This window comes from Mytilus trossulus, chromosome 6 (assembly GCF_036588685.1).
Source record: "Mytilus trossulus isolate FHL-02 chromosome 6, PNRI_Mtr1.1.1.hap1, whole genome shotgun sequence".
Classification (NCBI taxonomy): domain Eukaryota; kingdom Metazoa; phylum Mollusca; class Bivalvia; order Mytilida; family Mytilidae; genus Mytilus; species Mytilus trossulus.
The window spans coordinates 60623996-60636679 of NC_086378.1; the positions used below are offsets into that span (position 1 = coordinate 60623996).

Genomic DNA, 12684 nt, shown 5'->3' on the forward strand with positions numbered 1-12684 from the left:
CGATGCCACTGCTGGTGGACGTTTCGTCCCCGAGGGTATCACCAGCCCAGTAGTCAACACTTCGGTATTGACATGAATATCAATTATATGGTCATTTTTATAAATTTTCTGTTTACAAAACTTTGAATTATTCGATAAAATAAGGATTTTCTTACCCCAGGAGTAGATTACCTTAGCCGTATTTGGCACAACTTTTTGGAATTTTGGGTCCTCAATGCTCTTCAACTTTGTATTTGTTTGGCTTTTTAACTATTTTGATCTGAGCGTCACTGATGAGTCTTATGTAGACGAAACGCGCGTCTGGCGTATAAAATTATAATCCTGGTACTTTTGATAACTATTTACACCACTGGGTCGATGCCACTGCTGGTGGACGTTTCGTCCCCGAGGGTATCACCAGCCCAGTAGTCAACACTTCGGTGTTGACATGAATATCAATTATATGGTCATTTTTATAAATTTTCTGTTTACAAAACTTTGAATTATTCGAAAAACTAAGGATTTTCTTACCCCAGGAGTAGATTACCTTAGCCGTATTTGGCACAACTTTTTGGAATTTTGGGTCCTCAATGCTCTTCAACTTTGTATTTGTTCGGCTTTTTAACTATTTTGATCTGAGCGTCACTGATGAGTCTTATGAAGACGAAACGCGCGTCTGGCGTATAAAATTATAATCCTGGTACTTTTGATAACTATTAACACCACTGGGTCGATGCCACTGCTGGTGGACGTTTCGTCCCCGAGGGTATCACCAGCCCAGTAGTCAACACTTCGGTGTTGACATGAATATCAATTATATGGTCATTTTTATAAATTTTCTGTTTACAAAACTTTGAATTATTCGAAAAACTAAGGATTTTCTTACCCCAGGAGTAGATTACCTTAGCCGTATTTGGCACAACTTTTTGGAATTTTGGGTCCTCAATGCTCTTCAACTTTGTATTTGTTTGGTTTTTTAACTATTTTGATCTGAGCGTCACTGATGAGTCTTATGTAGACGAAACGCGCGTCTGGCGTATAAAATTATAATCCTGGTACTTTTGATAACTATTTACACCACTGGGTCGATGCCACTGCTGGTGGACGTTTCGTCCCCGAGGGTATCACCAGCCCAGTAGTCAACACTCCGGTGTTGACATGAATATCAATTATATGGTCATTTTTATAAATTTTCTGTTTACAAAACTTTGAATTATTCGAAAAACTAAGGATTTTCTTACCCCAGGAGTAGATTACCTTAGCCGTATTTGGCACAACTTTTTGGAATTTTGGGTCCTCAATGCTCTTCAACTTTGTATTTGTTTGGCTTTTTAACTATTTTGATCTGAGCGTCACTGATGAGTCTTATGTAGACGAAACGCGCGTCTGGCGTATAACATTATAATCCTGGTACTTTTGATAACTATTTACACCACTGGGTCGATGCCACTGCTGGTGGACGTTTCGTCCCCGAGGGTATCACCAGCCCAGTAGTCAACACTTCGGTGTTGACATGAATATCAATTATATGGTCATTTTTATAAATTTTCTGCTTACAAAACTTTGAATTATTCGAAAAACTAAGGATTTTCTTACCCCAGGAGTAGATTACCTTAGCCGTATTTGGCACAACTTTTTGGAATTTTGGGTCCTCAATGCTCTTCAACTTTGTATTTGTTTGGCTTTTTAACTATTTTGATCTGAGCGTCACTGATGAGTCTTATGAAGACGAAACGCGCGTCTGGCGTATAAAATTATAATCCTGGTACTTTTGATAACTATTTACACCACTGGGTCGATGCCACTGCTGGTGGACGTTTCGTCCCCGAGGGTATCACCAGCCCAGTAGTCAACACTTCGGTGTTGACATGAATATCAATTATATGGTCATTTTTATAAATTTTCTGTTTACAAAACTTTGAATTATTCGAAAAACTAAGGATTTTCTTACCCCAGGAGTAGATTACCTTAGCCGTATTTGGCACAACTTTTTGGAATTTTGGGTCCTCAATGCTCTTCAACTTTGTATTTGTTTGGCTTTTTAACTATTTTGACCTGAGCGTCACTGATGAGTCTTATGTAGACGAAACGCGCGTCTGGCGTATAAAATTATAATCCTGGTACTTTTGATAACTATATATTCCTGACTTGATTCAAGTATTTTCTTATGTAGACAAAATTTAATTAAACCTTGTTTTACGCTAGCTTAACTTCCAATTTGTTTGACAGTGGCGTAATGCGACTTCATGTAGCCATCAGTGAAATAAACCCAGACAGAATGCCTGGAAGACACCAAACAGCTAACCAAACACTACAGAAAAAACTAAAGTTCAAGTTACATGCAACTCTCACAGATTCGCTATGAAATTAACTGATATGTTCAGATTAGAAACACTGTTAAGTATACGTAAGAAGGAGAGAAAAACACAATAATATACATTGACGGAATAACGTATTATTTATCCCAACAAAAGCTTCATATGTTTTTCTTGTTTTCTTAGCATATCTGATTAAAAATCCCCTTTTGTGATACCTCAATAAGTTCAATTAGAATTTCTTCATTTATGGAAGATGTTAAAAAAACACAAGTTTAGATAAGAACCAGCTGCATATTATGCAACTAAATATTGTGTTTAACGCTAGTCGATAGTATTGATGTATACTATTTACATGTAACATGTTTGAAGTTAAACAGCTTGTATTGTACAAAGAACAAAGAAATATAATCTGTAATTGAAAGTATTAAAACTGGATGAAATTTTGTAAAGATTTTATGACTGGAGAATTTCTGGAAAGGTATCAAAAGAAATATGTACTTGTGAACGAGACAAATTTGTTTAGCCCTCAAATTGTTTTCTGAAGTCCGTTATTTTTTAGTTTTTTTCTGTTTCTGTATACTACGAACATACTACATATACTATAAATAAAGTGTATTTTCTAGTATCTATCAATTTCAAGTTTATTATCCACGGCGGTCACTGATATATTATTTGATTTGAGCGTTAGTGATGAGTCTTTTGTAGACGAAACGAACGCCTGGCGCAAATACATTATAATACGCCAGTAGCGCGTTTCGTCTAAAAAGACTCATCCGTGACTCTCATATCAAACAAGTTCAAAGTTGGGGTGCATTGAGTGTCATAATTTAAAAACAATTGTGCTAAATACGGCTAAGGTTATTTATGCCTGGGATGAGACAATCCTAAGTTTTTTTTCGAAAAATTCAAAGTTTTGTAAACAGGAATTTTGTAAAAATTACCACATTATTGATATTCATGTCAACACCGACATGTTGACTTCTGGGCTGGTGATACCCTCGGGACAAAACATCCACCAGTAGTGGTAGCATAGAATCTATGATGAGTTTATTTATATAGAGACTCTCTATATAGTATATCAGTGACCGCCATTGATAGTAACCTTGGAATTGATAGTAAATAGCAAATACACTTTATTTATAAGATATGAATGATCATTGTATACAGAAAAATGTATAAATAATTGTCCAATGAAAATTATATGTAATTTTGAAACAGTCCTAACACGGAAGTTTTTTCTATGACAGAAACAATATCCGGACGTCATTGTGACGGTATTTATAACATTGCCATACCAGCGGGAGGTTTGGATAGCAATCAAAGCAGGTTCAGCTCACCATCTTTCCTTAAAATGTCTTTTACCAAGTTCGAAATAGTGCAGTTGTAATTGAATAGTTCGTTTTTATAAATGTTGCATTGACGTTAGTTTTTGTTAAACCGTTGTTTTCCTCTAACAGTTGATATGTTTGCCTCTATTTTAGTTTGTAACACTGATGTGTTTTCTCTCAATTGATTTATGGCTTTTGAACAGCGTTATACTGCTCTTGCTGTAATTTAAGGCATCATTGACTTCAGATAGATTGGGATAATTTTTAAGGTTCTTTTTTCATCATACAGCTCTTCAACAGTTTCGGTTTTTTATAAATTCAAGGCTTTCAAATATTTGGCTTTTGAGTGTTCCTCATGGAGCAAGCCCAAGAAAAGCGATCCGTATGCATGTGTTTTTTCCGAGATGTCAGTTATTGTGGTTGATATAATCTGTTTTGTGTCATAGTGTAGATAATTATATCCCTTTATGTTATATACTAGTAGTTCCAAACTTTTCTACTTGGTAATACACCTACATAGAGCTTCATATATTTAGCTTTGAGCCTTCCTGGTAACGGTAAATACATAAAAACTCTTTACTGGAGATAAAAGTTTATAAAAGTGTATTAAATCTATTTTTACATCTGTTTCACATAATATGCATTATCACTACTAAAAATTGTAAATCATCAGCAGCTGTGCGTTTATTAATATTGATTATTATTTTGTAACGGATAGTTATACATGTATAATAAAATGGAAATTTGTAGATCCAGAGTGTTTTCCCTAGGAAGAAAGTTTTTAAAACCGGTGTTTTTAGTAGTTTTAATATATATCGTAAGTATATATTTAATTGTGTCACAATACAATAAAGTGATTTATAGACAAAGCATTTCCAGATATGAAAAATTTACATCTTTTCAAGCCCTTCAGTACATTGAGACATCTGACTCAACAGTGTATATGTTATCTGCTTATATCATTGAAAAGAGAAAAAGAAAAGATCAAAATGTCGTTAGCGTTATTGGTTTGGAGGACAATAAAAACAAATACAGTGACTTTACATGTTGTTTTCGTTCAAACAATGGTGAAACAATAGTCGAACACGTTCGATCATTAGAACATCACGTGTTTTCGTATGAAAACAGCCCTTTTCGTCGAGTACAATATACGTGTCCGCTACCAATGATGTCAAAATCGCCCAAGTGGGTATCAATTACAACTGCGTTCAACAAAACTTGTAACAAAGATGCGAAATATTATGTCGCAGTACAAACACCATCACAAGGTGAATTAGCTGTATGCACTACTGTTCTGTATGGATCTCTATCTGCCAACTTGCTTTTAGAATGGTTTGAAGTTCAACGGGTCTTAGGAGTTGACAAGGTAATATCGTATACAAAAAACCTGAACGATGATGCGATGAAAGTATTGGAATATTATGAGTCATTAGGATTAACAGATATCATTCATGTTGCTGGTTTTCCTACTAGAGGTAACGTTTGCTTTTAAGTGCATACAATACAGTTTCAATCCCGCGATGAATTTTTCGAGAATTTGCATACTATCTATTTTTTTAGCAATGCAATACAAATATGTTATAAAGAAAAAAGTAAAATCACAAAAATACTGAACTCAGAGGAAAATCAATTAGGAAAGTCCATAATCACATGGCAAAATCAAATAACAAAACGCATCAAAAACGAATGGACAAGAACTGTCATATTCCTGACTTGGTACAGGCATTTTAAAATGTAGAAAATGGTTGAAGAAAAAAGAATATACCTTCATGTGCTACTTTAAGAGATATTATACATTTAGTTTTACGACGAGTTTGCTTTAGAATAATAAATCAGTGGTATAAATTATGCCGAACATTCTTTTGCAATCGGGCCTTGTGGGAAAATCATGGAAAAATGTATTTATTTTTTGTATATTTTTGCGTTTTACTATTTGATTTGAAATGATCTAAAAGTATTTTTCAAATGAAAGCGAAGCACGGGTTAAACAGGCTATAACGATGAAGGGATCGGAATTCACATAATGTTTAACAAAACAATGTAGACAAATGAAGACATAGAATATTTTACTGTTGAAGCGTACCAACTTTTTTTCGTAAAATATGTTAAATTTATATCTATTTAAAGGTGTTTACAACTGAATATTAGTATAATTATACATATAATACGGAACAGCTAAAATAGAAAAACAACCAAACAAAATGAGCTTGACGCTATCTTTCTAACCGCAAATTTATTTCAAATAAATTAGTTTATGTACAAGTTATGGAATAGAAACGTTCAAAAATGTAAATTTTTTAATTACCTGGTATACACAAAATAATTCGTATTTAAGAAAAGGGGGTCGAAATATATTGTTTGTACAATCATCTTCTTAATTTCCATCAATTCATATGTGATAACTGTCGGCATACACTATCAAGATTAAAAAAGACATAAATAGACTAAAATCAACATTGGACGAATGACTCTATACGGCAGCGTACAGAAGCAGATTGTAATGTGAACTATTCGGGTTACTTCTGACGTATATACGACAACAACCGGTCTGTTCGTAATTTTACGTGAACACGAAAATGACCGGGATTTGTCAGTGCTTTAATTGATTACATGCCGTAAATCGGTGGTAATACAGATAAAATCTATGAACTGACGTTGTGGTTCTTCCTGTCAATACACTTCAATGATATAACGAACCAATAGTCAAATTTCATTTAAGTACGGGTAATATATGTATCAAATCAGGAATATGCCAGTTGTTAACAAGTCTGAGCATTGATTGATATAGTCGAGCGTTGTGTTTTGCAATTTTTTATTGACTTCCGCATATTATTGTAACTTGACTTTTTGCACATTGACCTCAGAAACATCATGTAAAACATTCTGTAATCAAAACAACCATTTTTTGATATAACAGGATTGTTTTCATATGTTGTTAATTGTTCATGCCTTCATGAATAAGAACAACTATTTTTCTTCCAGAGATTTCAGTGGTGATCTTGAGTATTAGTTCTGTATAATATTTATGGACTGTCAAACATAATATGCGTATGTTATTCTTTTCTGTATTCCATCATGTTGGTGTATGTTGTATGCTGCTTTTGTAATTTGTGTTTCTTCACTGCCCAGGTGATGTATCTCCCACTTTTTCATGCACACAATATCAATATATCTAATATATTATATTTGTCATAACTTAAACATTGTAAAAATTATGACCCTTTCTTTTTTTACAAGTACTAAGCTAAATGAAATAATGAATATTTTTTTTACTTCAGATAAGGATATACGATTGAGCGATAATACTGACAGAGTATGGATAAATCAAGAAGTTTTTGCGCTTGATTGTCATACACGTATGTATGGTTACAAGTATGTAATGGGAATAGATAGAGACGAATTTGTCGTACCAAACATAAGAAAATATGGATTCTCTCTAAAAAGAGTACTAGTAAGTTTTATTCTTTAATTTTTAAAACTAATGAAAGGTTTGCTTTTTTTTAATTCGCATCACTGCTTAAAATCTTTATCTTTTGATCATCATTCTTATAAGGATCTGCTTAATCTTCAGAGCGCCTGCTATCACTTCCGTTGTTTTATTTTCCTTTCTTTATGTAGTTAGAACATGTGCAAGGAAATATTGATAATCTTTCAGGAGAATACCTTTAACAGTTATGCATGTCTATATTGATAAATGTTGTGCCTATTGTAATTGACATCCCCGATTATAGAATATAACCTTTATGTAACTGAATAAACGAGCTATGCAATTCCGATATTAAGGGCAAGAATGAAAGTATTAATTTTAATATTTCATTAACAGTGGGATATTTTATGGTAAATATTTACTGCTTTCCTTATAGTTTTATTAAATTTATTATTATATTAGATTGTAACACAGTGATGACTGATGTAACCATATTTTGACTGTTTGATGCGACTGTCATATAAGTGAGAGGTTTAGCGCTATAAAACCAGGTTCAATCAACTATTTTCTACATTTGAAAACGAAAATGTCTGTACAAAGTCAGGATTATGACAGTTGTTGTGGATTCATTTGATGTGTTTTATCATTTGATTTTGCCATTTGATGAGGGATTTTCCGTTTTGAATTTTCCTCGGAGTTCAGTATTTTTGTTATTTTACTTGCAATATCATGAACAGATCAAGTTCTAAAAGAGTAAACTCGTGTGTAGTGCACATAATTATTTTGTTTGGGGAATCATATTAAAGATGCAAAACAAAATAACTTATTATGTTTCAATTTGCTAATTGTGTTTGAAATAGATATAAGAATATGTGGTATGAGTACCAATGAGACACAGGTAATTATTTCGATCCAAAATCTGCAAAAAAGTATCACAAATATATGAGACTGATAATTTAGTATAACCAATACTTGTACGCGCTTTGTGAACATAATACTCATTAGTGACTCGCGACTCAAAACATTGGGTGAGTCAAATCAGTGGAGTGAATACTTCAATTTAGATTCTGCTCCATAAAACACGCCAGTGTTATTTTCTTCACCAAACACTTATACCAATAACAATACACCAAACACTATACACCAAACCGTATACACATACCCCATAAAAATAAGAATCTTTTATTCAAAGTATAAATTGTCTTTGTTTGAATTCTAAGGTATTTTAACATTACATAGACATGCATCTACAAATCCTTGTAAATCTTAATATTTCAGGATGAACTCATCGATAGTTCAACTGCAGGTTTTTTAATAAAACCAAACATTCATATTACAACGAGGAAACCTTACAACGAATCAAGCTCATTGTTTATAAGGAAATATCTTAATGGTACTATCCCCGTATACGACAGACTCAAGTATGTACATGTGCCGAGTCGTACACACATAGCATCACCAAGCCTTCATTATTTTAATCCGGAAGATGGATTCAAAAGGTAATATCTCTTAAATGACAATACAATTTTTTTAAAAGACATTGTGACACATACATCCAAATGCATTTAGATATCGTCATCGTAAATTAATGAATACATATATTTTAACAAGTATTCCATGTATCGTCAAATTTCTACATGTTTTTTTTTATCTCAAATTTTTCTCAAAACTAAGGATTTTCTTATCCCAGGCATAGATTACCTTAGCCGTATTTGGCACATTTTTTGGGGAATTTTTGATCCTCAATGCTCTTCAACTTTTTACTTTATAAATATTTTGACAAGAGCGTCTCTGATGAGTCTTGTGTAAACGAAACGCGCGTCTTGCGTACTAAATTATAATCCTGGTATCTTTGATAACTATTTCTTCTAAATGTTTTCCGATAGAAATGAAAACGATATTTTCAACATATTTGTTTTGTTGAAAAAAAGTATATGTTGTCTTTTTGAAATTTTGAAATTACCAAATAATACCTGATTAGAGTTCAATATGTTCATTGGTTATAGATGTGACCGTTATTAAAACCTGAAATTTTCGAGTATTCATTGTTTTTTATTAAAGGAAACAAAGGAAACAAAATAACTGCCATCTACTTTCAGTTTTATTTCCATTAAAATGTTCTAAAATGGATGTTAAAAAAATTAAAGTCTAAGATGTGTGCCTGTTGATCTTGATGATGTCCTTGTACCGATGATAAACTCGTAAAAGTTTTGACAAGTTTGTGAAAACCTTGTGTAATAAGGCCTTGCGGTCATAAAACTTTCGAGCACGATTTTTGTACTCAGCCTTGGAAATCAACTAATCAAAATACTGGATTTGGTGTTTTGGGCACAATTTTTGTACTCCGAGTTCTGAGTAAAGTTTTATGACCGAGGACCCTGGTTTCTCTAATACAGAGAAGTCTTTCGTCAAAATCAAATACGTTTGTTACACACGCGAGAGGGTTGAAAAGTGTTTCCCATTAGTTTTAAACGAGATAAATGAAAAAAATGCAGGTTAAAAGCAGTTAATAATTATCAAATTATTATCATAATTAGTTTAGATTTTATATGTATACTTTCATTTTTAAAGGTATGTAGTATCGCCAACTGATGTTACCCTTCATCATTATAGATCTTGTCAGAAATACTTCGGGAAACTGTTCAACTCTGATAGTACGAATGAAGAAGAAAGGAAATTAAATAAATATGATACAGCAGTCAGCACATGCCAAACAATTCCACAGTTCAAACAAAACGACATTGAAATAATTGGCCAAAATATTGAAACCAGGGTATTGAAACTCAGACATGAGTTAAACATAACAAAGTTACTAGTTTGAATAGTGCACGGTGATAAAATACTGACCGCTCTCATATGGTATGAACTGTTCATTTATTTATAACTATGATAAAGTTTAATTGTGTCGACATAATGCATTTTTTCAATTTTTATACATCTTGAGAAACAGCTGGGTTAAAGGCAAAGTGTATACCTGTATACATAATAGAATGCCTTCAGATTTTTTGTTATTTCATGTATGGGTTCTGCTTGTAAGACTACATAAGTAAATAAAATAAAAAAGAGGGTAACCGTTTACGTTTATTTCTATATACCAGCTGTTGAAATGTTCAACGTGAAATGCAAAAATAACACGCACTATACAGGAAAAAAAGTACATATGGAAAGAGTGTTTACCTGATGAAGAAATTCTATGTAATTAGTTCACACAAAAAGTGAAATCACAAAAATACTGAACTCAGAGGGACATTCAAAACGGAAATCCTCTGATCAAATGACTGAATGAAAAGCTCAAACACTTCTATCGGATGGATAACAACTATCGTACTCCTGACTTGGTACAGGCATTTTCTAAATATGCAAACAATGGTGACTTAAACCTGGTTTTAAAGCTAGCTAAAGCTAGGTTCACACTGCCCATTAAACCAAGGCGATCAATATCGATCAAGACAGACTAAACCATCGGGAGAATGATCTGACTCAATCGAAATGAATGTTCGGGGTGGTCATCGATCTGACTTTTTGCTCGAGAGTTTTTGACATGTCAACAGTATTCAAGTAAGTCACTCGACAAGAGATCGAGAATTCGTCGAGTAGCGTTCTAATCAATCGGGAAAAGATCGGGAAAGGATCGTGCAAAGAGCTTTAATTTGATCGACTAATATTCGATAATCATCCCTGATAAACGCCAACCTGTTAGATCATGTTGATATTTGGTCCTGATTATTTCGACCAATGCCCAATCGCTTCATGATCACTATATGAATAAACTCATCATAGATACCAGGACTAAATTTATTATATACGCCAGACGCGCGTTTCGTCTGCAAAAGACTCATCAGTGACGCTCGAATCCAAAAAAGTTTAAAAGGCCAAATAAATTATGAAGTTGAAGAGCATTGAGGACCAAATTACCGAACAGTTTTGCCAAATACAGCTAAGGTAATATATGCCTGAGGTAAAAAAAAAAAAATAAAAAATAACACCTTAGTATTTAAAAAAAAGTTAAAAATTTGTTAACATTAAATTTATAAATATAACCATATCAATGACAATTCATGTCAGCACACACATTACTGAACAACTATATGTCACTGTACAGTCGAATGTTTACAAACATTTTTTTTCAATTCTTTGACGGAATTTCTCACACAAGTGAGACTAAAGAAAATGATTTGTATTTGAAATCTTGTTAGATTTGTGTAAACAGTTTCATAAAAAGTATTTTACCAGGGGATCGAAATTATATTTTTTGTTCAAATTGTGTGGAAATATGTGAAAAATTTACTCCCTTTTTTGTAATAATGTTTCGCAAAAAAAAGCAGGCTCTCGCCTTGGGTACGCCAACAAGATATATATTTCCATGTAGATATTTAAAATGTATGATTCTAGTGAGACCTTTTGTGAACTACTGAATATAATATTCGGCCGATTGGAGCAGATATAGAGCAGAATTGCTCACTTGATGAGGAAAGCATGAAACTTTGCATAGTAGTTCTTAGTTATATAACTTTTGATTTCAGCTATGGACCCACTCTGAAAAATACAATATGACTGCTATTTTCAAGATGGCGGAAAAACGGTATAAATATGAAGATTGTTCCTAAGGTTTTCTATATTATTTCGGAAATTATAGTAATGATTTTTTTAAAATGGACTTTGTTATCAATTAGTTTTAAAATATAGAAAAAATTATTCGGTAATTTCTATAACAAATACATTAGCAAATATGGCTGCATATCATATACAAAAACAAATAGTGAAATTCAAAATGTTGATCAATATGTTACATATTATTGCAACTGTTCTTTAAAAGCTTTCAGTTTTAATGATTGGAATGAAGTAGGTTGAAACGAGTCGATTGAACGTTGATATAGGTCGGTTAAATGTGGTGGAATAGTAGGTAGCTCATCCGAACTTTGAGGCAGTGCAGAAGGCACCTTGTCCCGGGTCTCTTCAATGCCATGTCTAACGTCACTTATCGTGTTTTCATCTGCCGTACCCACTGCATCGTCCAATTATTCTATGTTATCAATAGGTGTACCTTTCGTGGATTAGACGATTGCCATCATTTAAAATGGTTAAGGAGCAACTATTTCATTTCCCAACTACGTGCGAAACCAACTCGCAACTATTCAGCGAGTATGGTCCTAAAATGCAATCCTGGTCAGTATTTTTATTAGTTTTAATGGTAACAGTTACTACTAAGTTTGGCGGAAATGTGATTGTTTGTTTTATGCAAACTTGATGAGTTGAAATCTGGTTTCCACTGTTAACAAATGCCGCACTTATCACTTTATTATTAATGGTAAGTGTGGAAGTTCTCAAGTTTGTCACTGCGCTAAGTGTGTCTAAATATCTAGCCTAAGTATAACATCGTCTGTTAATTGTTCTTGCACACATCCCATTGTATGTTTACTCTATTAATGTCGAGAGTCGTTCTTTATAATCTTCCTTAAAACAAGCTGTTAACGCAAACCACGTACCGTTACGGTTCCAAAATCTCCATTTCTGCCGATATTAATTTCTCAGTTATCATTGCAGCAGTGTCCACAATCATGCTTACATTCTGGTCATGTATAGTACCTCGTAATGCTTAGCTCTTTCGAATGGTTCGTCTGATGACTATATC

General features: G+C 33.2%; 1 protein-coding gene across 1 annotated transcript; it reads left to right on the top strand.

Annotated features, from left to right (window-relative positions):
* Positions 1-4507: 4507 nt before the first annotated feature.
* LOC134723608 (uncharacterized) lies at positions 4508-10110 on the top strand. Its single transcript, XM_063587173.1, has 4 exons — positions 4508-5100; positions 6904-7076; positions 8331-8551; positions 9624-10110. Exons 1-4 carry the CDS (start codon positions 4569-4571, stop codon positions 9871-9873), a joined length of 1176 nt encoding a protein of 391 aa, XP_063443243.1. The 5' UTR covers positions 4508-4568; the 3' UTR covers positions 9874-10110.
* The last annotated feature ends 2574 nt before the right edge of the window (positions 10111-12684 follow it).